This window comes from Puma concolor, chromosome D3 (genome assembly GCF_028749965.1).
Source record: "Puma concolor isolate L17-30 chromosome D3, mPumCon1.1.hap2, whole genome shotgun sequence".
Taxonomy (NCBI): Eukaryota; Metazoa; Chordata; class Mammalia; order Carnivora; family Felidae; genus Puma; species Puma concolor.
The window spans coordinates 56,655,426-56,681,388 of NC_141678.1; the positions used below are offsets into that span (position 1 = coordinate 56,655,426).

Below are 25,963 nucleotides of genomic sequence, written 5' to 3' on the forward strand. Positions count from 1 at the left end.
TGTGTGTGTGTGTGTGTGTGTGTGTGTGTGTGTGTGTGTGTGTGTTTAATTCTGATTATCTCAAGCTGTACCCTATATTCCTTCTCTCCCTGCCTGCCTGCCCTCCCTACCCTCCCCCACCATTTCAGTTATGTTGATTATAGGTGACCCTTCATGGAAATACAACTGTTAGTGCCATAGATGATGTACAGTTAATCATTTGAATTAAAATTACTCAAGAAACAGACCTACACCACCATCTTTTACCATCTAGGCAAAAGTCACTTGGTAATTAAGTATACTTATGGCATATCTTATGAGACGTAGATTATCTACACTCATTTAATCAAACATCTCCCATGGTTCCAATGTTGCCTGCCTTTCTTAAAGCTGATTTATTTATTTTTAGAGAGACAGAGACCGTGCTAGTGGGGGAAGGGGCATAGAGAAAGAGACAGGGAGAGAGAGAGAGAGAGAAAGAGAGAGAGAGAGAATCCTAAGCAGGCTCCATGCCATCAGCACAGAGCCTGATGTGGGGCTTGAACCCATGAAGCTGTGAGATCATGACCTGAGCCAAAACCAAGAGTCGGGCACTTAATGGACTGAGCCACCCAGGTGACCCCTGCCTTTCTTCTTCAGTGTCTTACATATATGATGTTCTACTTCTGTGGTCTTTCCAAAATTTCCATTATTGAAAATAATAGTAGAAATCCTGAAAAGCAAGTCACCTATAATCCTACCCTAATGATTTATTTTTCTCTTTTCCTTCTAGGTCTCATGTAATTTTACACAGTTGTAACAATACTATGTGCATACTTCAGTATACTGCCTTTTAATCTCCTTTTATGTTGCGAGCAGTTTTCCATGCTGCCCAACATATATTCATGATTATAGTGTTAAGGTCTATAGAATAGTCTATAGAATTAACCTACTATTATTACTCCAACCTGCCATTGTTTGACTTAAGTAGTCTATTTCAAAGCTAACTTTGGTAGGTTTTAAACTTATGAATCTTAACCTGTTAAATAATCCCCTTGACTGGAAGTCTTATGGCTGTGTGTTACCACATCCCCTGAGAATAATTCCTATACTAGGGAATTCCGGAGTGTGTATTACCTTGGATTTAAAATTTTTTCACGTGTAATTTTTCCCAAACATAATATTCTAAAGAAAAGGAGGTGATCCATTCTGTTTTAATTATCATTCCCATCCCAGACATTAATCACTTAATTTATACTTCGTGAATTCTGCATAATCTATGAAACTGGCTTGGCATGAGGTTGCTCAGCGACTTGTACTGGGGATGACAGATTTTCAGCCTTCCTTACCTCAAATATCATTCTGCTTAAAATGCATGCACTGACGTGTTTGCCTCTGTTCTAAAGTTAGTCATGTTTCAGTCTTCAGGAAAGCAGTTCAAATGAATCCAAGATTATCAGGTTAACATCAAACTACGTTAGGGAACATGAACAGTAAAGGTCAGGATAAGCCTCAGTGTCTCCCTAGAGAACTACATTCTAGGTCATGAGGATTTTTTATTTTCCAATACTTCATGCTCCTGTTTTGGAGTATGGTGTTAGTCCTTCACTGGACCATGATGTTTCAAAGTGCTGATGTGTTCTGTTGTGATTTTCCCAGGCAATGACTAGGCTACATAATATCTACTTGGTAGAGTTTCTCTCACAGGATTCTTGTGCTTCAAATTTATTTTTGCTCTTGGGGAGTGATACATTTCAAACTCCTGTGAGGTAATGCCACTCATACCACATGCTTTGGCTTACAAATTGGACTGCACCATTAGCATCATTTTCTGGTGCCCAGCTTAGAGAAAAGCTTTGCTTGGTTTGTCAAAAAAATATATATATATATGAATTGAGTGCTTGGAATGTTATATGATGACATTATTGCCTCCAACCAGGATAACAATTCTTCTAGAAAGGCGTCTTGAAGTAAGAATACCTAATCGCTATTGCCTCCTGCTCAAAACAAAACTTAAGAAATTGCCTAACTCAGGCACACTCCTCGATTTTTAAAAAAAATTAACACCGGTATAATATTAGTTTCCAGTGTACAATTTAGTGACTCACCATTTCCATACAACACCCAGTGCTCGTCACAAGTACGCTCCTTAATGCCCGTCATCTATTTAACCCATGTCCCACCACCCTCCCGTCTGGTAACCATCAATTTGTTGTTCATAGTTAAGGTCTGTTTATTGGTTTTCCTGTCTACCCCCCCCCCCCCACAATTGCTAGTTTTGTTTCATTTCTTAAATTCCATACGTGAGTGAAGTCCTATGGTATTTTTGTCTGACTTACTTTGCTTATTAAAATACACTGGAGCTCCATCCAGGTCATTGCAAATGGCAAGATTTCATTCATTTTTATGAGTGAGTAATATTCCATTGTGTATATATACCACATCTCCTTATCCATTAGTCAATGGACATTTTGGCTCTTTCCACAATTTTGCTATTGTAGATAATGCTGTAAACATTAGGGCGTATGTATCCCTTCAAATCAGTATTTTGTATTCTTTGGGTACATACCTGGTAGTGTAATTTTGGATTGTAGGGTAGTTCTATTTTTAACTTTTTGAGGAAACTCCATATTGGTTTCCAGAGTGGCTATACCAGTTTGCATTCCCACCAACGGTGTAAGAGGGTTCTCATTTCTCCACATCCTCACCAACAGTTGTTGTTTCCTACGTTCATGATTTTAGCCATTTTGACTGGTGTGAGGGGATATCTCACTGCAGTTTTGATTTGCATTTTCCTGATGAGTGATGTTGAGCATCTTTTCATGTGTCTGTTGGCCATCTGTAGATCTTCTTTGGAAAAGTGTCTATTCTTGTCTTCTGCTCTTATCGTGTGTTCTGCACCTCATCAAAAATTCAATATCTTATTGTATGGGAAGATAACAAAACATGAAGCATTTGCTTTTAAATTTAATTCCACTTAGGTAAAATTATCTTGTATTTCAGGGTAAAAATGGCAGAGAATTCGGATTGAAAAAATTGATATTGCTGGCACAAAGAACAATTTACTCAGATGGAACTCAATAAATGGTTTTATTTTTTTTAATTAAAAAAATTTTTTTAATGTTTATTTTAGAGAAAGACTGAGTGTGAGTGGGGAAGGGGCAGAGAAAGAGAGAGACACAGTCTGAAGCAGGCCCCAGGCTCTAAGCTGTCAGCACAGAGCCCTACGTGAGGCTCGAACCCATGAACTTTATGATCATGACCTGAGCTGAAGTTGGACGCTTAACCAACAGAGCCACCCAGGCACCCCAATAAATGGTTTCAAATATAACTGAATTTTGGCTATCCTAGGATGGTCATAAAGGCTTCAGAAGAGATGGAATTTGAACTGAGCCTATATTTGTAAACCCATATTTGTAAAAAAAAGGGTTAGATGAGGAGCAAAAAGGCCATTCCAGGCAGCAGTCAGAAGGTATAAGGAACAGCAGAGACCTCTCAAGGAAGGTAGGAGGGAATGACTGACTCTGTAATGTGATTACTGGAGGATTAAGGAAGAAAGATGAACTACGATCAAACTGTGCTGAATCCCAAATATCAGACTAAGTCATTTAAACTTTGTATTTAAACTTCGCATTTTAGAGAGTAAAACATACTGAACACATTGCAATTACCTGGAAGCGCTGAGTTCTAGAACACTCGTCTAAATCTAGATTTGTTTCCCTTCTCTCCAGATGATCAGTTGAAATAAAAATTTTATGAAGAAAAAATTCATGGCAGTTCTGGAAATGGGAGTAAGGACCAGAAATAGACAAACTTCTAGAACATGGAAAGGGGACAGGATTATACTGCTAGTTAAAAATGTTTAAAGACAAAAATATGGGGAAAGAACAGTTGAAATGATTCAAAGAATTTTTATAATCCAGATGAAATATTTCTAAGAATAGAAGAAAACAAAATTCAATCCTTGGCATGAAAAGTGTTGCATTCATCGTATACTACCCATTTCCTTAAAAAAAAAATTGGGGTACCTGGGTGGCTCAATCAGTTAAGCGTCTGACTCTGGCTCAGGTCATGATCTCATGGTTCATGTGTTATAGCCCCACATCCAGTTCACTGCTGTCAGCATGGAGCCCATGTCAGATCTTCTGTGCCCCTTTCTCTCTGTACCTCCCCTGCTCATGATCTCTCAAGAAAAATAAATAAATAAACATTGAAAAAATGAAAAAAAATCAAGAGAAGACTTTGTGAATGTAAAAAAGAGTATTCCAGAGTATAAAGCAAAAAACAGGTGGAAAATACAGAGTATCCAAAGGATGATCTAGACATTCCAACATAGTTTAAGAAGAGTCTTTAAAGGGAAAAACAAAGACAGCAGAAAGAAAGGCCTAAAGATTCAGATGAAAAGAGGCCAGACCTTTACCGATCTTGGTGACATTGCAGGATAAAGAAACTCTTAGGGCTTCTGGAGTGGAAAGTCAGACAATAAGAAGATTACCAACACGAGTATTTACCTGAATGGCATAAACTTTGGTACATAGTGTTGGAGGCTGGGAGACCATAGAACCAGGCTTTCAAAGCACTGAGGGAATGGATTTTGGAACCATAATTCTGTACTCAGCCCAACTATCAAAGTATGAGAGCAAGGAGACCTTTTCTGACCTGAAGGCTTGAAAATTTTACCTCTCTTGCCTCTCAAACAACTTGAAGATCTAGTTCAGGAAAATAAGAGAGAAAAAACATAGAGGATAACATAGCATCTAAAAACTATATACTAAATACTGGAAGAGTCCAATTATAACAAATACCAAGATGCCAGCAATAATATCAAAGCAATTGGCCTAAATTAGTTCAGTGAGGAAGGTCTTGCAAAAAAAAAAGTCAGATTCTACATAAATTGAGAGTTCAAATCTGAGTATTCTTTATTAGATAATGATGGTATAGGTTTCTTCTGTCAGGAAATAAAAACAGTTAAAATCTCTAAGAAAGACAAACTTTCTTAGATAGATCAAATACATAGATAGGGTAAAATTCAACTTTAATCTTCAAATGAGGCAAGCTTTTGAATAATTAATGGCCCCCAGAAAGATAATCCATTTGACTTTCATGGTTTTGTTAGAATATTCTTCTGATGGCAAGATTTAATGAGAGATTTCTTTCTCTATGAAAGGTGATACCATTTGATTTTGAAGAAAAGAACTGACAATCATAAGTGCCATCTACTAGACTTCAAGTTTAGAAGCAATCTATAGTCAAAACAAGGAAGCCTTAAGTATAGTCATAGATTATAATGTAAATACAGAGGATAAAGGAGACATAATGGTAAAACCAAGAAAATGAAAAACAGAAAAGGTTGAGAAGAGACCTAAAATGGAGAGTCAATAGGTCACCTTCCTTGGAATAAGTCAAGAAATAGGATTTTAAGAATGTTGCTTAAAATTATAATGGTAACCCCTGGAATAATTCACAAGATTACCAATAACTGAAACAGGCAAGAAGCAATAGAAGGGTGTTGGATTTCTTTCATAGTAGAAAATACTGTGTTGTGGGGCGCCTGGGTGGCGCAGTCGGTTAAGCGTCCGACTTCAGCCAGGTCACGATCTCGTGGTCCGTGAGTTCGAGCCCCGCGTCAGGCTCTGGGCTGATGGCTCGGAGCCTGGAGCCTTTTTCCGATTCTGTGTCTCCCTCTCTCTCTGCCCCTCCCCCGTTCATGCTCTGTCTCTCTCTGTCCCAAAAATAAATAAACATTGGAAATAAAAAAAAAAATTTTTAAAAAAAAAGAAAATACTGTGTTGATAAATCAAGAACAGAACATTCCTGAATTTTTAGAGCTACAATTGTAACCCCCGGAGAATTAAAAACAAAAATAGTTCAAAAAGATTAACTATTTAAAATGGGACTCTAGGGGTAAGGGACAGTAGTAAGAGAGAGCTTTGTTTTTAATGTTACACATTCTGTATGTCTTCAAACTGTTCTGCATATTCTATGAATTACAAACAGTCAGATGCGTTAAATGGATTGAAAGGAGAGCACTGATAGACTCTTGGAAGTTTTCCACATTTGTCTGTATTTCAGATGACAGGATTATGGAAACAAAAATTGAGAGGCAACTGGAGTAGAATGGGTAGGATTTGGTGATTTGGTAGATAACTGAACAGCATGGGTTTTGTTTTTTTTTTTTAAAGAATAAGACAAAGATGTATGATACTTCAGACTCTTTGACGCGCATAATCTAAACTGAAGCTACTGACAAAGTGATACCCAGATAGTATGCTTCTTTTCTAATTTACTGATGCCTTGGTGTTCCTTAGTAGTATTTCTGTGGGCTGGCCAAGATATGAAAATGTGGCCATTGTATTAAGTGATATTTGTCATTAGGTCAAATATTTTTTTATTTAATCATAAATGTCAAATATATGACATTTGACACCATTGACCACAGGAAAGAATAACCGAAGTAGCACTTTTTTGGTCAAAACTTTCAGGTCAACAAAGAATTGATGCTTCAGGTTAACAGTGTGTATACAGGCTCTATCGTGTCTTTCAATGATTTGATTTGTGGCTGGGGGAAAGTGCCCAGGTTTTATTGCATTAGGAACTCTCAAAGCTCCAGGGCTCTGAATATTGGAGTTTTCAGTGAGCTTCTAATCCTGCTCTGCTACCTTGAGCTGGGATTTTAGCAACTTCCCAGGCTTGATCCTATTTACTTGATCCTGTTTACTACAAGTTTTGTGTGTGTGTGTGTGTGTGTGTTTTTAACACCTAACTTGAGGCTGGGAAGAATAGAGCTCTTTTGAAACCTCTTCCTTAACTTTGAACTCTCCAGGTCCTCCTCCCCATTCACAGCCTGACATCATTCCTCGCTCCTGGAGTATCTGTTGGAATTATTTGCTGAAGGCTTTCCTACGAAAATGCCACTTTTTTTCATACTGCAATTAGAAGAAAGCATTTTACACAAATCTATTTCAGTTTTTAGAACTACAGAACTTGCTTTTCTTTAGCAAATGGAAACAATCTCGAGATCAGTAAAATTTACAAAATCTTTGGAACAGAATCCAAAGGTTCACTGAGCTTCCATTTCCCATTTTGCAGAGAATGATAATTATGTGTAAAATCACACAGAAAACTTGGTTCTCACAATTGCCTGACTGATATTCCAAGGGAATCCAAAAAAGATCTTTTCGGGAACCCTAATACTCAGGGATGGCAACAGCTCCCCTTGCTGGAGGGCATTCTGTTTTGCCAGGTAAAGTCAGTGTTTTTGTTTTGGTTTGTGGTTGGGTTCTTGGCTTCCATGTTGTGAATGGCTCAAGTGATGGTTTTAGACGAGGGAAGTCAATTATTATTTGTTTATTTGGAGGAGGGGGATTGGAGAAAATAAAATATGAAAAAAAATTGTAAGAAAAGAAAAGAAGTAATCCAGGTTGACTATACAGCCTCAAATAGGATTTATAGGAATAGGAAGCAAGCCCCCAATAGGTTGTTATTGTCATCTTAGTGAAATAAAGGCTGCTCACCTTGATGAGCACTAGCAAAGCCACATTGCCTTTCTCGATGTGAATGTATCCTTTCTAGAGTATTTGTACAAGGCATGACCTAAGTGTGGATTTGCAGCTGTTTCATAACCACTGTGAAGTTTGCTGGCTCAGCTCCACAGACTGTGTCCAAACTTCAGGAACTCTTCTCAAGTAATGTGAATGTGGGAGGAGGACCACTTGTGGAATGATTTACTTTACCCGGAGTCGAGCGTTTTGCGTGCAGAATGCGAGGCTGCTGTTCAGCAGGTTGTGTCCAAATGGAAGTAACGGCCAGAGAGACTTATTTTGGACTTGACGTCCAGCCTTAGAACTTACCCTCTGCAGAACTTTGAACATATGAATTAGCAATACTATGCTGCCTTATTTCTTCCAAGCAAGAATTGCCTATGGATTTAAAAATAATTTTTTTAATGTTTATTTTATGAGAGAGAAAGAGAAAGAAAGAGAAAGAGAAAGAAAGAGTTGGGGAGGGGCAGAGAGAGAGGGAGACACAGAATCCAAAGCAGGCTCCAGGCTCTAAGCTGTCAGCACACAGCCCAACACAGGGCTCGGGCTCACAGACTGTGAGATTACGACCTGAGCCGAAGTCAGACATTTAACCAACTGAGCCACCCAGGCACCCCAAGAATTGCCTATCAATTTTTTAAACTCATCGTTTAATTTGCTGAAAACAGAAATCCTGACTTTCATGATGTAACCTGACTAGTCAGTGCAGTTGTGAAGATGAGATGGTGGTGGCTGAATGTTCCTGGCTTTCTCTCCTCGTCCTGAATGTCCTGGATGGACAGGGACTCTAAAGAGAGGACAACTCAGATACTGTTACACTTACATCATAATTCACTTGACCTGAGTTGCTATCCTCTTCCTCGCTTGATCCTGAGGCAAGCTGAAGTTATTTTCAAATGGTAGCCTAGAGGTCTAGCAGTCCCACTGAACATGGTCCAGTACAATGATCAGAAGGAAGAATTCATTTCTACAAGAGCCTATGTGAAGGATTCAAAATAGAAATATTGGGGTGCCTGGGTGGCTTAGTTCGTTAAGCATCTGACTCTTGATCTCCACTCAGGTCTTGATTTCAGGGTTATGAGTTCAAGTCTTGAGTGTGCTGCATGCCAGGCACAGAGCCTATTTAAGAAACAAAAAACAAATATTAACAGGCTCTTCTCTCGACTAATTATATGTAGAGAAGTCTTTTCCTATGCTGACAGCAGAAGGCAGGACTAGCATTCCAGGGTAAGAGGTAAAACCAAATTAAATCCCACCCTTACTGTATATGGTGAGGGATATGTTTCTAAAGGGAGTTTGATTGTATAGGGCACGTCAGTGTCAAAAACAAGACTTGGAACGTTTAACCTGAAAGTGATAGGAAACCAGTGAAGACATTTGAAAAAGGAGGGACAAAAGATATCTCTTATGGTGAGAGGTCAAAAGCCTTGAGAAATAAGAGTAAGGAAGTAAGGAAACCTCTCAGGAGTCTTCTCATCTAGGCCTGAGGTAGGAGGTGTGCAGTAGGGTGTGAGGTAGAAGAAAAAGAGGGGCCTCCATGTCTCGGGTCTCACTGAAACAAACAGATATGGTGACAGAATCAGAGATGGGGATGGGAGGTGGAGATTGTGAGGAGTCAAAACTGAGTGCTGGGTATGGGTACAGTTCAAGAAGGAGGGGAGCCGAGTGAGGGAGATGCTTCCTCGTTGAATGCACCGAGCATCATGCAAACCAATGGCACCAACCTAATTTCTGCTTCTGCCTCTGGCCTGCATATTCAGTAAGTGAGGGAAGGCAGCGATGACTGTGGACACCACACCACATTTTTATAAGGTGCTTCTGGAAACCTGAATGAAGATCTGATTTTTCGAGTTGCTTTCATGGCAACTCTCCCTCAGGAAAACCTGCTTGGTCAGCAGACCGCGTCTATTTTCTGCTGATGTTTCTGTGGCTACCACATGGGGTCAGGTGTGTTCTCCCTCTCTCCTCAAAAATATTTGGCCTTTCTGCAGAAAAATCCATATCCTGCTAAGCCATTCAGTCATATCTATCCCCTCATGTTCTGTGTTGTGGTGAGTTAGAAACCTCTGTGTGGCTTTGCCTTCCCTTAGGGTTCCAGACATAAGGCAAAGGACAGGTTCTTTCTACTTGCAGATTCCCATTGGCTTGAGGCATGGCTGGGAATAGGAGGGAGGGCAGAATCCCTTCTCAGGGTAACTCATCAGCCTCCTACCTCAACAGTCTCCAGCTAGTCATGTGGTCTTGTGATTTATAGCATGAACTTTAAGTTCTGAGTCATTCAAGGATCTTAAGCCTTTAATACTTGAAAATCAGACTTCTGAGGCTCACAAATTTTTCTTCAGGTTATTTTCCATGCCAGGGGCTTTAAAGTCTATTTTGAAACTCAGTACTTGAGCACTGATTTTTTTTTCCTTCTCTCAAATTCTTTAACAACCCTGTGAGGAAGAAATGGGGAGTAAGGAGGTCGAAAAGGGTGTATGTGTGTCAGAATCTATTTTTCATAGACGGCTACCACACGTTTCTCTTACAGTGTGCTTTGACATCCTCCCATTTATGGTTCTGATGGAGTCTGTATCCCTCCTTGCAACTGGGTTACCAGCGAAGTATGATAGAAGTTACTCTTAGGGCTTCTAAGAGTAGATTCTGAAATCCCATCCTCTTCTGCCTGTTCTTTAGGGATGATCATGCTTGGAATCCAGCTCCATATTGTGAGGGAGCCCAAGCCGTGTGGAGAGGTGTGTGTGGGTGTTCCACAAGAGCTCCAGCTGAGGTCCCAACCAAAAGGCAACATCAACAATCAGTTGGGAGGCTGAGAAAGCCATTAAGATGTCTTCAGTAGTCGGCTACCTTCTAATTACAACTGCTTGAGAGATCATAAGTCACAACCTGCTACTTGTGTCCAGTCAGCCTGAAGAATAAAAGATAATGATTGCCGTTTTAACTCACTAAATTTTGGAGTGATCCTTTATGCAGCAATAGGGACTCAGTAGGGTGTTGCTGTTATCTATATTCCTGTGTAACAGGTGATCCCCCAACTCTTAAACTTAACCATTTTGTTATAGTTCATGGTTTTGTGGATCAGGGATTCAGGAAGGTCTTGGCTAGACAATTTATCTTTGATCCACATAGTGGATCACTATTAGCTGCGGTGGCTGGGACCTTTGGTCATGAGCCTTGGAACCACCGTTCCCTATTGCTCCTTTTCTTTCCGTGCTCTCTTCCTCCCCATGATCTGTTCCTACGGGGCCTCTCCACATGGCTTATACTTCCCACAGCATGGTGATGAAGGATAAATAAGCTTCTTACAGGGCAGCTGGATTCCAAGAGACCAAGGCAGAAGCTGCTAGTCATTGTAAGGCTAGGAACTAGTTGGCATAATTTTTATGCCAATAAAATATACTGCTAAAAATCTATCCCTCAAAGCTTCCACAGGGCCTGCCTAGACTCCAGGAGAGGAGAAATAGATCAAACCTCTGAAGGGAAAATCCTAAAAAAATGGTGACCTCAGCAGATAAAGCAAGAACCTAGCTTTATGTCTCAAAGTGTTACTTTGTAAATCTTCGTATGCCCCATTTGATGGATGAGGAAGCTGAAACTAGGGAAAGTAATTTGTCAAGATTACTCAATTTTGAAGGACCAGCATCTAGATTCAAATTTGAGTGGTCCATTAATCTTAACTATGACCTCTTTCAACATCTACTCCTTGCAAAAATAGTAACTATACAATGTATACTATATTTTCTTTTTTAAATTGAGATATAATTGACATATAACGTTGTATTGGTTTTGTGTGTACAACATAATGATTTGATATCTGTATATATTGGAAATGATCACAAGAAATCTCGTTCATATCCATCACCACACATAGTTACAAATGGGTTTTTTTGTTTGTGAAAATGAGAACTTTTAAGGTCTACTCCCTCAACTTTGAAATGTACAGTATTACTATTGTCACCATGTTGTACATTATATTCTCAGGACTTATTTTATAACTGGAAGTTTGTACCTTTGGGCTCCCTTCACCCATTCACCTAACTCTCACCCCTCACCTCTGGTAACCACCAATCTGTTCTCTGTATCTCTGACTTAGGGGGTTGTTTGGTTGGCTGGCTGGTTTAGATTCCACAAATAAGTAAGATCATTTGGTATTCCTCTGTATGACTTATTTCACTTTGCATAATGACCTCAGGGTCTATCCATGTCATCCCAAACGGCAAGAGATCTTTGTTTTTTATGGCTGAATACTATTCCAATATGGGGGGAATTTTACCATGTTTTCTCTATCCATTCATGTGTCCTTATACATTTAGGTTGCTTCTATGTCTTAGCCATTATAAACAATGCTGTTATGAATGTGGGGGTGCAGATATTTTTTCATTTTCTTCCCATTAACAACCCAGAAGTAGAATTTCTGGATCATATGTTACTTGTATTTTTCACATTTCGAGGAAACTCCATACTACTTTCCTGAGTGGCTGTACCAATTTACATTCTCATCAACAATGGACGAGGATTCCTTTTGTTCCACATCCTTGCCAACAATTTATTTCTTGTCTTTTTTTTTTTTAATTTTTTTTAACGTTTATTTTTTTATTTTTGAGACAGGGACAGAGCATGAACAGGGAAGGGGCAGAGAGAGAGAGGGAGACACAGAATCAGAAGCAGGCTCCAGGCTCTGAGCCATCAGCCCAGAGCCCGACGCAGGGCTCGAACTCACGGACCGTGAGATCGTGACCTGAGCTGAAGTCGGACGCTTAACCGACTGAGCCACCCAGGCGCCCCATTTCTTGTCTTTTTGATACTAGTCATTCTAATAGGTGTGAGGTGACACTTCATTGTAGTTTTGATTTGCATGTCCTTCATAATTAGTGACGTTGAACACTTTTACAAGTACCTGTTGGCCATTTGTATATCATCTTTGGAAAATGCGTTGAGTTCCCTCCATTTTTTAAATCAGATTGTTTTTTTGCTATTTAGTTGTAGGAGTTCTTTATGTATTTTGGATAGTAACCCCTTGTCAAATATGACTTGCAAATATTTTCTAATTTATGGGTTGCCTTTTCATTTTGTTGATGGTTTCCTTTGTTATACAGGAGGCTTTTAGTTTGATGTAGTTGTTTATTTTTGCTTTTGTTGACTTTGCTTTGGTGTCAAATCCAACAAATAATTTCCAGGACTGATACCAAGTAACTTTACCCCTATGTTTTCTTCCAGGGGTTTTAAGGTTTTAGGTCTTCTGTTTAAGTCTGTAATCTATTAGGCATTTGTCTGTATGATGTAGGGGTCCAGTTTCATTCTAACATATGTTGCTGTCCAGTTTTCCCAGCACCATTTATTGAAGATACTGTTCTTTCCCCATTATATATTCTTGCCTCCTTTGTCATAAATTAATCCTATGTATTGGTTTACTTCTGGGCTCTCTATGCTGTTCCACTGATCTATGTGTCTGTTTTTGTGCCAGTACCATACTGTTTTGATTACTACTGTTTTGTATTCCAGTTTGACTTCAGGAAGTGTGATGCCTCCAGCTTTGTCCTTGAGATTGCTTTGTCAATTCTGGATCATTTGTAGTTCCCTACAAAAGTTAGAATTGTCTGTGTTTATTTGTCTGAAAAAATGCCATTGGAACTTTTATAGGGATTGCATTGCATCTGTAGATTGCTTTGGATAGTATGAACATTTTAACAATATTATCCATGAGCATGGAATATCTATTTGTGTCTTCAATTTTTTCATCAGTGTCTTATAGTTTTCAGGGTACAGGTCTTTCACCTACTTGGTTAAGTTTATACCTAGGTATTGTATGCTTTTTGATCTCATTATAAATGAGATTGCTTTCTTAATTTCTCTGATAGTTGATAAGTATCTAGAAATGCAACAGATTTCTGTATGCTGATTTTTGTACCCTGAAACTTCACTGAATTCATTTATTTTAACAGATTTTTCATGGAGTCCTTGGGATTTTTCATATGTAATATCATGTCACGGGCAAATGGTGACAGTTTTACTTTTTTCTGCTTTGGATGCCTTTTATTTCTTGCTGAACAATTTATACCATGTTTTCTCAATTCTAGAGTGCTATTTTCAATAAGGAGGCTATTATCTCTGCCCTTCCCCAAGTACAAGGGTGCACATGTGTGTACGCGCGCGCGCGCGCGCACACACACACACACACACACACACACACACACTGCGGCTTTAGTTTTTTTTAAAGCTAGAGAAATATTCTAAATAGCTTGATCATAGGCCTAACTCTGAACCAATCCTTAGGGCCAGGAAGATGAAATATTGTAATTGTCAAACTCAGCTAGAATCACAAGGTTTGAAGGAATTGTTCCCACAAGGATGGAAAGACAAAAAATAATAAAAATTCACTAGACATGCCATTGCTTCTTGTTTATAATGATCCCATTGCATTCTTAAAGGCTGATAGGATCTTCCCTGAAGACTGGAATTTAGGGGCTTTGGGGAAAGTATGAGAGGCAAGCTGTGGAGGAGATCTAATCTGAAGAATTGATTGGAGTTGTATCAGCTGATTTTTAACTCATTGTGGCTTTCCATATGGTGTGGAGACTAAGATCCTTTCGTATTTCCTAAGAATCTGATAACTTCATTTAGAAATTAAGTGGAAGCTAGCTGAAGGTGACTCTGTTTTCATGTGCTCTGCTGTGTAGTTGGACCCTTCATGTTCATGTTCTGTAGATGTTCAGTGAATGCAAATTGAGGACATGAAGGTACTTGGCTTTATGAGCTCTTGATTAAGCACAGTATAAGCTCTAATTAGAACACTTCTGATAGAAACTTAGTCTTCATGACTTCCAGTTGCATTCTTTTTTTTTTTTTTTAATGAACTAAGCTTCTTTAATTTTCTTCTTAAAAATTTTATTCGGATGAGGTCAGAAATTGGGGAATTTCTCTTCCATTACTCACACTGCTTCCCAGCTGCTGGCCTCATGTTCCCTTGACAAGCTGTAGAGGAGACATCCGTGAGCCACAGCTCGGCTGTCATGAACATCGTACTTGACAGCGAAGCCCCACCCTCCCAGTGTCCCTGGTTGCTGCTGGTAGCCCAAGTTCTGGGTGCCTCTGAAATTTTGAAGGCCACTGGTGCCTGTTAGAACTATTGTCTCTTCACTGCACAATTACCCTGCCTCCTGGCTTCACAATTATATTAATGAGTCTCTTGACTCAGTTTGAGCTTTTTTTTTTAATTTTTTTGTTTTTACATTTATTTATTTTTGAGAGAGCGCAAGTGGGGAGGGGCAGTGAGAGAAGGAGACACAGAATCCGAAGCAGGCTCCAGGCTCTGAGCTGTCAGCACAGAGCCTGATGCGGGGCTCGAACCCACGGAGTGTGAGATCATGACCTGAGCCAAAGTTGGACGCTCAACCAACTGAGCCACCCAGGTGCCCCTGAACTTCTTAATATCAAAGTCAGAAATAAAGCCAAATCGGTTAGTTGACTTTTGGGAGCCCTAGGGAAATCCTCTCTTGAAAGCTTCTGAGGACTTCTGGAAGATTATTTATTAATTGTACCTATAGGCTCATCATTTCTCCTGCCACACAGTTGAGCCCGAGATGCCTTTTGTCCCCTCAATTCAACAAGATGTGCTTTATGTAAACATGGAAATAAAATATGGGAAGGAAATAAAGGAATTTCATGAATTTGGGCTCAGACACATTTCCATGAGAGCACTCAAATAGTCATGTCTACAGCTGGATGGTTGAATTATAACGATCTTGGCATAGTGAAAATGAAAGCAGATTTTAACTTCAGAAACAAGTACCAAAAAACAGTGCCTGTGGTTGTCTTTTCCCCTCCAGAAGATAGCAAAGAAATGGACATTGATAGTTGAGGTTTACTCAGGGGGAAAAAGTTAATTACTATCAATAAAGGGTAAGAAAATACTTTGTCTCTATTAATCATGTATATCACTAACCCCAAATCCTGGTGTATCTTCCTACTACACCCTGCCCCACCTTTTCCTTAACCATAATTTTCAGCTCCTATCCTTCCACTTCTTCCAACCTCTTCCCATGGATAGTGCTGTTCTGTAGAGTTTACCCTCCCCTCCTGGCTGTCCCTGCCTTCAGCCTTTTTCTGGCTTTACTTCTTTGCCCCCTTGACCGAATTAATTGCCTTCAGGGCAGCAATCTACATTCTCTTGCCTCTGTGTTCTTCTGCTGTCTCATCCCTGCTACTCTCCAACCTTACATTCTGCATTCTTACCCCCCAGGTTTTATCAGACTCCAGTGGAAGGCAGGCTGTTGTTAGTGAATAAGAATGACTACTTTGACACCTGGCAGGTACATTCCTGCCCAGCTTTGCCACTTCCTGGCTGGTGATCAGGCTAAGTTATTTTTAACTAGTTACCTCCTCTAACGAGTGAGATTTAAAGTCGCTCCTTCCTCATAAGCTTCTGAGGATTAAAGTACCTGTTCAATTAAAGACTAGCACTTGGCCCGTTAAATATTCAGTAAATGTTAGGCATTGCTATTGCTAATCATTGCCATTGTTAGCATTCCACATCTGTGCCAGCAGACGCTGCTAACGCTGCTACAAATAAGTAGCTTCTAACTTTAGTTTTAAGTGGAAGTCTTTACAATGGCCATTCAAAGCCCTGTACATTCTGGTCCTTCTGTTACCTTTCTGAACTCCTCTCTTCTGACTATCCCCTCAACCCCATAACCTATGCACTCACTCAAGTGAAAATTGCATGAAGGCAGGGAATTTCATCTAGTTTTGTTAATTTCTGTATTTCCAAAAGGTATAATTTTTCCTGGCACATAGTAGGTGCTCTATAAATATTTGTTGAATGAATGAGCCCTGATCACTGCCTTGGTCAAAGCTTTACCTGTTTCCCCAGGCATGGTTACTTTATTTTCTATATTTCTGGGATACTTAATACATTTTTCAATTATAACATTTATAACATTGTATTTTTATGGAAAACATACTTAAGGCTCTTAAATTTAGCCAGCTGGTATAATTCAAAAGCACATTTTTATTTAATAGACTGAAACCTCACATTGCACAGATTTGATTGAAAGATTACAGAAATCATAGTGCTGAGTGTTTTTAAATTGCATTCCCATCATGTTGTATGAATTATTCCACAAAGTTAAGTCCAAAGCTTGAGAAAACCCAAGGAATCGCAAATCAGAAAATTCCAACACACAAGACATCTTAGGCAGTGGCGATGTTCTATCTTTTGACATTATGGAAACCTTGCTATTTTACCAGCAGATAGGAGGCTTGCAAAATTCTATATGAATATATCAGCATAGCTATAAATATGGCTGATAAGTAATCTCCAAGGACAAATAATCTCAAAAGTCCATCACGAATGAGCACACCTTTTAAGTTGGCTTTAAAGGGAGCTTCATGTAGGGGGAAAACCTTACGCACCAATTTTAAGTAAAAGGCTATTACTAAAATCAGGAGGTGTCATATCATAAAACTCTCATCAGATCTAAAGAAAGAACTAATAAAAATCTTTGATGCCTTGGGATTAAAAGTAGTGAGCAAGAACCAATCCCAAATACATTTCTATGCCACCAATGCAATTTCAGGACCAGCACCACTGGCTGGCCAATTGTATATTCCACTGCTATTATTTTAGATGTGGAGCATATTTTTAAGCCATTGATTGATAACTTGTCCCTGCCATTCTCTACTGGAAAATGTCCTAGGACATACACATGGGAGAAATTACTTGTCCCAGGGCAGCAATGTGACTGCTAAGTGGAATCTTCTGTCTACATCCGGAGGTGATAACAATCTAAGGAAGCCCCCCATCTAAAGTGGTGTGACAGCTGTGAATGCCTTTGACAGCAGCGATTATCAGCTTCAGTGAACATGTTTTCACCTGGAAAAGGCATTTGTGATGAGTAAGGGCTTCTGGGATGGAATCAGGATTAATATCCATTCCTGGCTAATGATTTCAGATCTTCTCTGTATGGTCTTTTGATTTCTCAAATCCAAGATAATGCAAAATCCCTGTCCTAGATGAACTTCACATGTTAGAAAAGTAGACCAGGATTTTTGGCAGTGCTTGCTGGCTGAAGTCTCCAGAGAAATGCGATTGTGCTATAGGCTAGGAACTCTAAAAATTAAAATCTGTGGTGGTACCCAGTTTGATCTTCCTTGAGTAGGCCTGTGTTTGAGACATCTGATGGTTTCCTTTTTTTGCTTGTTACTCTCATGGCTCTGTGTCCTCTGGGTCTGACTTAGTAATGCTGTTCTCCAAACATGCATTTTAAATATGTTTTATCATTCTGTTGGGATGTGGGTCATGACCCCACTAGAATGGGGGCTCACAGGAAGGGTCAGTTCATCTGGTGCCTAACAGGTGCATATTAATGAACATATTGGCCCCTCCAATATTGCTGGAAACTTTTTAGTGCAAATACTTGTTGATTCCAGTTAGTTTCCAGTACTACGTATGAACCTTGATTTAATATTTCCTCCTTCCTTGAATATCTTGGTTTAGTCAGAATATTAGTGACTTTGCAGAGAATTATGGTTCTCCATACTTGATTACTTCTTTATTTTCTTCAGTTATCATTAATGGGTCTGATCTGACATCCAACTTCTTAAAACTACCTTTGAGAACACCTAAAATCCAGTAAACCCTTCTCTGCCCTTATGTGATTCAAACTTGGTGACATTTGTCTTGAGAGATTTCTTTTTGAAATTCGTTTCTCTTCTGGGCACAGTGAAACCACTCCCTCTTTGATTAGCCCCACCAAGCAAAATCCCCCTGTCTTTCTTCGCAGGCTTCTCTTTTATTCTTGGGCTTTTAAAGAGTTCTACGCCAAGCCTTCTCTTTCGCTCTATGGGCACCAACACCCACAGCTTCAGTTCTCACCTATGAGATATTTCCTCCAAATCCTATGTATATCCAAGTCAAACATACCAAATAAATTCAAGGACCCATATATTCCTTTATTCAACAAATATTAAATGAACACCCACTATGTGTGAAACCCAGTAACCACTTGTTCTCATCACTTGGGTGTCCTAGAGGTACTTCTCTCTATACAAACTTTTGACAGCCTTTCTTCCAGAAGGGCGATTCCATCTGTATTTCCTAGTTTGATAAATGACCCCATTATCTATTTGGTCAACCAAGCCATAAACTTGAAATTCATTTGAAATGTCTTTCTCCTTCACTAACTACTCTTAACCTCCATCAACGATGGTGCCCACACCCATTTAGTCAGAAAATCCTAACAATTACACCCTCTGAAGATCACAGATCTGTGCTTGCTTCCACAGCCCCTTGGCCACTGATTTAGTTGAGGCCTTTATTGCTGACTCATGTTAGCCTTCTCCAATATTCTCTACACTACAACCAGCATCAGACCTTTGCGATCTGCAAACTGCACCATTAATTTATCTCCCTACAACACTTCATCCTTCTAAAACACCTTCATAATTAAGTTCAAGCTCCTTCACTGGGCCATGGCACCTTTCTGTACCTGGTCCTTGCCCTATCTTTTGGTGCTGTGTATTCTGCTCTTGGTCCATACTAAACAGATTGCTGTTTCCCAGAGACTTCACTCCCTTTCCTACTTCTGTATCTAAGTATATCTGCCTGAGAAATCCTTTATCTTCTCACTATACTACCATTCTATTTTAAATGCGATACAGCCTAATGGATAAGCATATGAACTTTGGGGCCAGGAAACCCTGAGACCCAATACTGGACAAGTGGCGTTTCCTCTTTTTGCCTAAATTTTGTCATTAGGGTTTTTGGGAGAATCAAATCAGATATTGAATAACTGAATGAATTAGGTATTCCTTTAGTGCCTACTACCTGCCAGGCTCCATTCTAGGAGATCCAGAGATAGCAGTGAACAAAAGAGTTGGAGCTCCTACCCTAATGGATCTCACATTCTATCTTGCACGTAGGAAGTGAACAAAAAAGGTTATAATTATTACTCATCCAAGGCTTAGGAGATAGTTCCTTGGGGGAACTTTTCAGACCTCCTTCCTAATTTCCATTCTAAATTAGGTGCTCATCTTTGATGGGTCTATGTCACCCTGTATGGTACCATTATTACAGCATTATGTTGTATCATAATTGCTGGTACTTTTATCTTGCTCACTACAACCTTATGAGTTCCTCAAGGACAAGCCTAGGACCTTCCCTATTGTACCAGCTTCTCATACACAAGAATATGCCTTACCTATTATTTTATTTATTTTTTAATGTTTATTTTTAAGAGAGCAACAGATCACGAGCGGAGGAGGGGGGAGAGAGAGACAGGCAGACAAACAACATGAAGCAGGCTCCCGGCTCTGAGCTGTCAGCACAGAGCCCCATGCAGAGCTTGAGCTCACAAACCATAAGATCATGACCTGAGCCGAAGTTGGACACTTAACGGATTCAGCCACCCTGGCGCCACCTTATATAGAACATTTACCACTAAAGGGCCTTTGTCATATGCCAGACACTGTGTTAACTGCCTTAAATATATTCTGTAACTTCATCTTCACAGCAACCATATGAAAGCAGCATTATCACACCTACTTTCTAGGTGAGGAAAGTGAGGAGCCTAAATCTTAAAGATGCAAAGTAACTTGTTCCGGTCACATAGCCAGCAGGTAATGAAACCAAGCAAGGAACCCAGATCTGACTGGCTCCAGAGGCCCAGTTTTAATCCTGATGCTTGATGAAGGAGCCGTTTCTCCATGGGGCAGTTGGAAATGAAAGACAATGGTCTGCATATATTTTATTTTAGAAACACCTGGGTACATAAGATAAAATCCACACTCAGATATTCATAGATGCTTTTGCATAGTTATTTTTTTCTATAATTGATCTATGTGGTAGTCCTTACCCTGATGAGAGGTGGGAAAACAAATGGTTTTAAACTTGTCAATCCACAGAATTCTAACCTATTGGAGTTTAGACTATCTTTGAATAACTCTGTCTCTTGGGTGGTTGTTCAGTTTTTTAGATGTCCTTCCTTCCCCCTGGCCCTTCTGCCTAACCATACCAAGCCACTGATATTAGTCTTGATTGTGCTGGGACTGTACCTTGCTTGGGGAGGGAAGTGTTGGGGAGACGCTCGTTGAGGTGGTTATTTCTCAGAGTCTCAAATGGGAAAGGAGGTCAAGGTAAGTCCCAGAGGCTGAGAACAAAGCCAGACCTCTGTAACATCTCCCTTTGGGGACCTGATTTTTCCTCCTTTCATCTCTTTATACTCAGTCAGGTTTGGAAGGGGTAGACTCTTTCCTCCCCCTGTCTTTTTGGCACTTCCCCTGTATCCTACAACCACCTTCCCAAAGTGGAATTTGCCCTCTCCTTTTCCCTAGGGCTGAATGGGAGAATGGCTGCCAGGCTACTTGATTTATGGGGAAAGGAATGAAAACACATCTGTTTAGTATTTTCAAATTATTACCCCGGTTACCCCAGTGTCTCCGAAGGTAATCACAGGTCTCTGGAGCTCTCTGGGTCCCTTTATAGTATCATGGCTCACAGCAGTCTTAGAAGAAGATTTACAAGGATTCTTAGATACCTCCTTCACCTGACTCACCACCCCTCCCTTTTAGCCTATCAACCCAAATTCTTGGCCATAGTCCTCTCCTTCATAAGCGGCATAGAAACAGTGGAACTATAATTTCCACAAAATAAGATGGGATAGTCAATGAGCTATACATTCAAATTCTGACAAATTTAGTCCCCATGATAACACCAATTATTGCTTAAATATGGGATCGTGGAGAAGAAAGCTGTACTAAAGAACCCAAAATGAGAGGATGTACTCTAAAAACATTAAATACTTGATTTGTAGACTGTGCTTTTCACCTCCAGACTATCCCCAAAGAAAGGGGAAGCTTTGGTGAAAGGGAACAAATTAGTAAGGAAATTGACAACTGTGGGGCCAGTAACAGAAATAGTAAGAGGAACGGTGGATCTTTGTAGCAATGACTGCACACACTCACAGGCCTCATTAGCTCAGTGTGCAGTGTGAGGCTTGCTGTATATCTCTTGTACTTAGATATGTTTATCTGTGTACCTTGCAAGTCTTAGGTCAGAAGTAGATCCTTACTGTACGAGGGGGAAAAAAATCTCATGTGATGAGATTCACTGGAGTTCACTGGAAAAGCAGAAAACAAAAACTTCTAAAATATGGCCCCAAAGAAGAATATAAAATAGAAAACAAAAAACAAAAAAAAAACCAAAAAACCCTGTTTGAGATTATCATTACCATCTGGGTTGCGAACTTTTTGCTTCTAATTCTAGAAGCTTGGTGCCAGAAATAACTTATTACCACGGAGATACACTGGAGAATTGTCAGGAATGACAAAGTTGTGGGTTGTTTTTTTTTAAATGTCTGTACCACAAAATGATAAAGCTGATAAACCATACAATGATGTGAAGGGATGAGCCATATAGCCTCGTACTTTCTGCTACATACATTTATGCTGTCTTTTATACCCCGGTTCTTCCCTTCACACCCACAAAAGGTCAGAGACCACTTTTGATGAGCAGAGATCCGGGGCGCCTGGGTGGCGCAGTTGGTTAAGCGTCCGACTTCAGCCAGGTCACGATCTCGCGGTCCGTGAGTTCGAGCCCCGCGTCAGGCTCTGTGCTGATGGCTCAGAGCCTGGAGCCTGTTTCCGATTCTGTGTCTCCCTCTCTCTCTGCCCCTCCCCCGTTCATGCTCTGTCTCTCTCTGTCCCCAAAAAAATAAATAAACGTTGATGAGCAGAGATCCTTTAAAGTCTCTTCTCCTCTCTGAAGGAAAGCAATGGATGCATCTGGGGTCTGTTGAGAGTTTATAATCTAATCCATCGACTTTGCCTAGTACTAGCAATTCGGCTCACAGGTCTGTTCACAGTGCTCATGTTGCGAATGTACATAAAGTACTTGATTCTTACTTACCTTGATCTATATTTATGAGCTCACATTAAATATAGATCAGTACTGTCCAATCACATTGATAAAAAGCATGTCATTTTGATGTTCCAGTTCACCACTTCCTAGCTCTGTGACCTTGAGCAAGTTACTTTAATCTCACTAGTTTACTCATTTTTTTTTTAATATATGAAATTTATTGTCAAATTGGTTTCCATAGAATAGTTGACTCATTTTAAAATAGGGGTGATGATAATCGCACTTGTCTCATAGCCAATGTATTTGAAAATTGTGTGGCAATGATACAGAACAGCTAGAATGTGGGGAGCTTTCAAATACTTAAGTTGAGTGTTGACTTGTTTAATACAAATGAAAATAAAATAAATGAGTTAATTATAGGTATCAAGAGGCAGTTGAAGAATTGGAATTGGGGGCTCTTGGGTTACCCTGTGCTAAAAGGGTAGCTATTTTTTTAAGCCCTCTTTGAGAATTCTTTTGTGCAGATAATCTCTTAATTTGCAATCTTTAATCTTCACATTACTAAAGGAAAGTCTACATTGATTGGAAGGAAAAGCAGTTTTCTTTTAGGTTTTCAGCTTTGGGGCTTCTTTTGGGAAGGAGGTTGCTGCTGTTGAGAGAATGGGGGAGGAAGCTGATAAGGTGAACGTTTTCTAGAAGCAGGCCACCATATCTTTCTATATATTTTTTGAAACCAGACCGGGCTTAATTTGAATGCTGTAAGAACTTGGTATTGAAGGAGTTAAAGGGTCTCCCACACCCCTCTGCCTGAATCGTTCTTTTGTGTACACAGCTGCAGTTGGAGCACGGGTCGGAAAGGAAATGGTTAGAGGAAGAGCTGGTTTTCAGACGAGGCGAGTCTGCGAGGGGGGCTGGGGGTGGCCTGGGGTTTTACGTGCCAGATGTAGGCCTGCCCCGGTGCCTGCCTGGAGCTGCTGGCATGGTCACGCCTCGGCCCAGTGCGAATTGAGGAGAGGTGATGAGTTAGCGGGTTGCTATGGTGACAGGCCCGGCCACGTGACCCGGTGCTGCTGCCGGCGCTTTGACGTCAGCAGCCGGGAGGGCGGGACGCAGGAGGGCGGGGCGGGAGCCGAGCGGGGAGAAGGGAGCCAGCGAGCAGGCGGCAGGCAAGGTCTGCGCGAGGAGCAGGCGAGCGGGAAGACGCGACGCAGCCACCTTCCTCACCAGCCAGCCCGCCGCGGTTTGTTCCCTACCTCGGGAGTGCGCCAATGCCTGGTCCGACCCAAACCCTGTCCCCAAATGGCGAGAACAACAACGACATCATCCAGGATAACGGGACCATCATTCCTTTCCGGAAGCACACAGTGCGCGGGGAGCGTTCCTACAGGTAATGGGGCTGGCACCGGGAGCGGCGCCGGGCGGGGGAGCTCGGCGGGGGCGCGCGGAAATCCGGCCCGTTATATAATGGAGCGGACACTGCGCCCGGACCGGGCTGCAGACGTGCGTTCACGAGGGCGCTTGTGATCATTTGCTGTTTCCATGTGTCATGTTAGCCGTGCATTGAGGCTTCATGATTGCAGATGGAGAGCATTTTGTGAATAGGTTTGCTGCCTGCGAGGGGTCTCCTTCCATCGCCTTCCTTCCACACTGGTAAAAACGCAAGCAATTTCTTCCCTTTCTCCAAAGAGAGACACGCTGTAGCACTTCCTTTTCTCCTTTCCTTTAGATTTTAAAGGAACCATTGGGTAGGCTGTGCCTAAAGGCAGAGAACGGGAGGATGGCGAGAAAAATATTTGCGCTTGCCCTGGTGTGTGTGCAGGAAAGATGGAATCCTCTAGATTAAGCTGCAGTCTGTGATGTTAAACCGCCAGATTGATGGAGCTTTGTAAGAATTCTGCTCGCTGATTGGTGCAAGGATTGACAGCAGAGGTCACCGTGTCAGACATTCACCAAAATCTTCTCCATAGAACCCGTGGTTTATTAGAAAGAGACCGGACTGCAATGGACCTGAGGAAAACCGGGTGCCCTTATGCATTTTCTTAGGAGTTTATAGCCTCCGCATGGGTGGGGGAGCCCTCCCTTGTTTAAACAGTAGGAAGGTAATTCCTGCTGTTTTGCTGAGGTCTGATGTGAGGCTGGGACTGATCTTGGTCATTGTATTGTGAGCTTTTTGATTAATGAGTCGGACTGTAAGGTTGGCATCATTTTTACATTAGCATATCTGGCAGTATGTTGTAGTAGATAAGCTCATTAAAATTGTTTGCATTGTTTGATAAGGATAACAATGTAATGGAGAATGCAGCTAGAGCCTAATGCAGCTCAAGGCCAGACTTGAGGGGAGACCGATAGCTTCCCTCATATTTCCTCTGAAGTTCTTTTGTACTAGGGTAGTTATTTTTAAATATTACCTTGATAACCACTAACAATGCTTTTGCTTTCAGGCAGAGCACACATACCTCTAAAGCGCATCCTCTCAGCTAGTGAGCAACAGGAAATAACTCTTTTTTTTAATGCCTTCATCTAAACGTTTGTTCAGATGGTATTATGGGTATTCGGTGGTGTGTATAAATATGACATAATTACAAAATAGGACCAAGAGTACCCCGACTTCCTCTGTGGCCAAAGAAACCCTATTTGCTGACTCAAAAAAAAAAAAAAAATCATAAGCAACCTTTGCCCTGTCATCTCTGGCAGTTACATAAATACTTGGAGTTAATTTTGGCTGTGCCCATGAGGTCACCAAAATCTCATGCCTTATGGTTCCAGCTAATAGGTTGACATGGCATCCTTACAGATTCCAAGCACTTGTTATTCTCTTAACATAAACCAAAATTGGTCCACAGCTTCTGGGACTGTCTCCTTTTGAAGATCCTTGTGATTGGAACATTGGGTCCCTTCTCTCTCTTACTCATCCACCTTTCCCTGTGCACATTCCAAAGCCTAAAATAGAATTGAAAAACAAAAAACCCAAACCCTGAGTTGCTTTTAAACCTCACTTCTTTCAACTGTTCTTACGGATAATAAATTTGAAACCCTCGTTTCTTAAGTGACTTAAGTAGCAGTTGCTTGTAAGAGTTCGAATTTTACCACATACGCCAAAGGAAGTTGCCTAGTTGGGTTTTATTAGTCATATAAACAAACTTGAAATGGCAATGGAAAATTACTTGGTGGTGGAAAGGCTAAATGCTACCTTTTGGTGGCAAACTATTGCTATAAAATGAAATCTTATTTACCTTTTAAATTCAATCTAAGTTATTTCCATGTCCTAAATTATTTCCAGTTTGTTTTGAGTCCCTGTAATGGTACCTGAAATTCTATGAAAAACAAAACTGAATTTAAAGAAGATCTGACTGTACAAAATTCTGAAGTCAGTAAGAGCATTATTGCATTTGTATTTTATATAATAGGATTACTGGACACCATAGTGAGAGATGTCATAGGTTAAATGAAGAAGGAATCCTCCAAGGTGGCATTGGTATTAAATTATACAAAGGGGGTACGCTAAGACAGATCCACCTTATGTTTTCTTTGGTCTGCTTTCCTTTCAAAGTGGATGGCCCATGTAGTAGAACTCTCACTTATTTTTTTGGAGGGGCATAGGGGAAGGAAA

The 25,963-nt window shown here is 40.5% G+C and overlaps 1 protein-coding gene across 3 annotated transcripts in view; it reads left to right on the forward strand.

Annotated features, from left to right (window-relative positions):
- Window positions 1–25,963, forward strand: part of MAPRE2 (microtubule associated protein RP/EB family member 2) — a 161,758-nt gene that overhangs the window by 37,677 nt on the left and 98,118 nt on the right. Inside the window, exon 1 of one of the 3 annotated variants that reach the window (XM_025931270.2) lies at window positions 23,475–23,740. The exons of the other annotated variants lie outside the window; for them this stretch is intronic. Within the exon in view, the coding sequence (XP_025787055.1) occupies window positions 23,622–23,740 (119 nt within the window). The 5' untranslated portion in view covers window positions 23,475–23,621. Of the gene's footprint in view, window positions 1–23,474; window positions 23,741–25,963 lie in introns of those variants that run through there. 3 annotated transcript variants of the gene reach the window in all.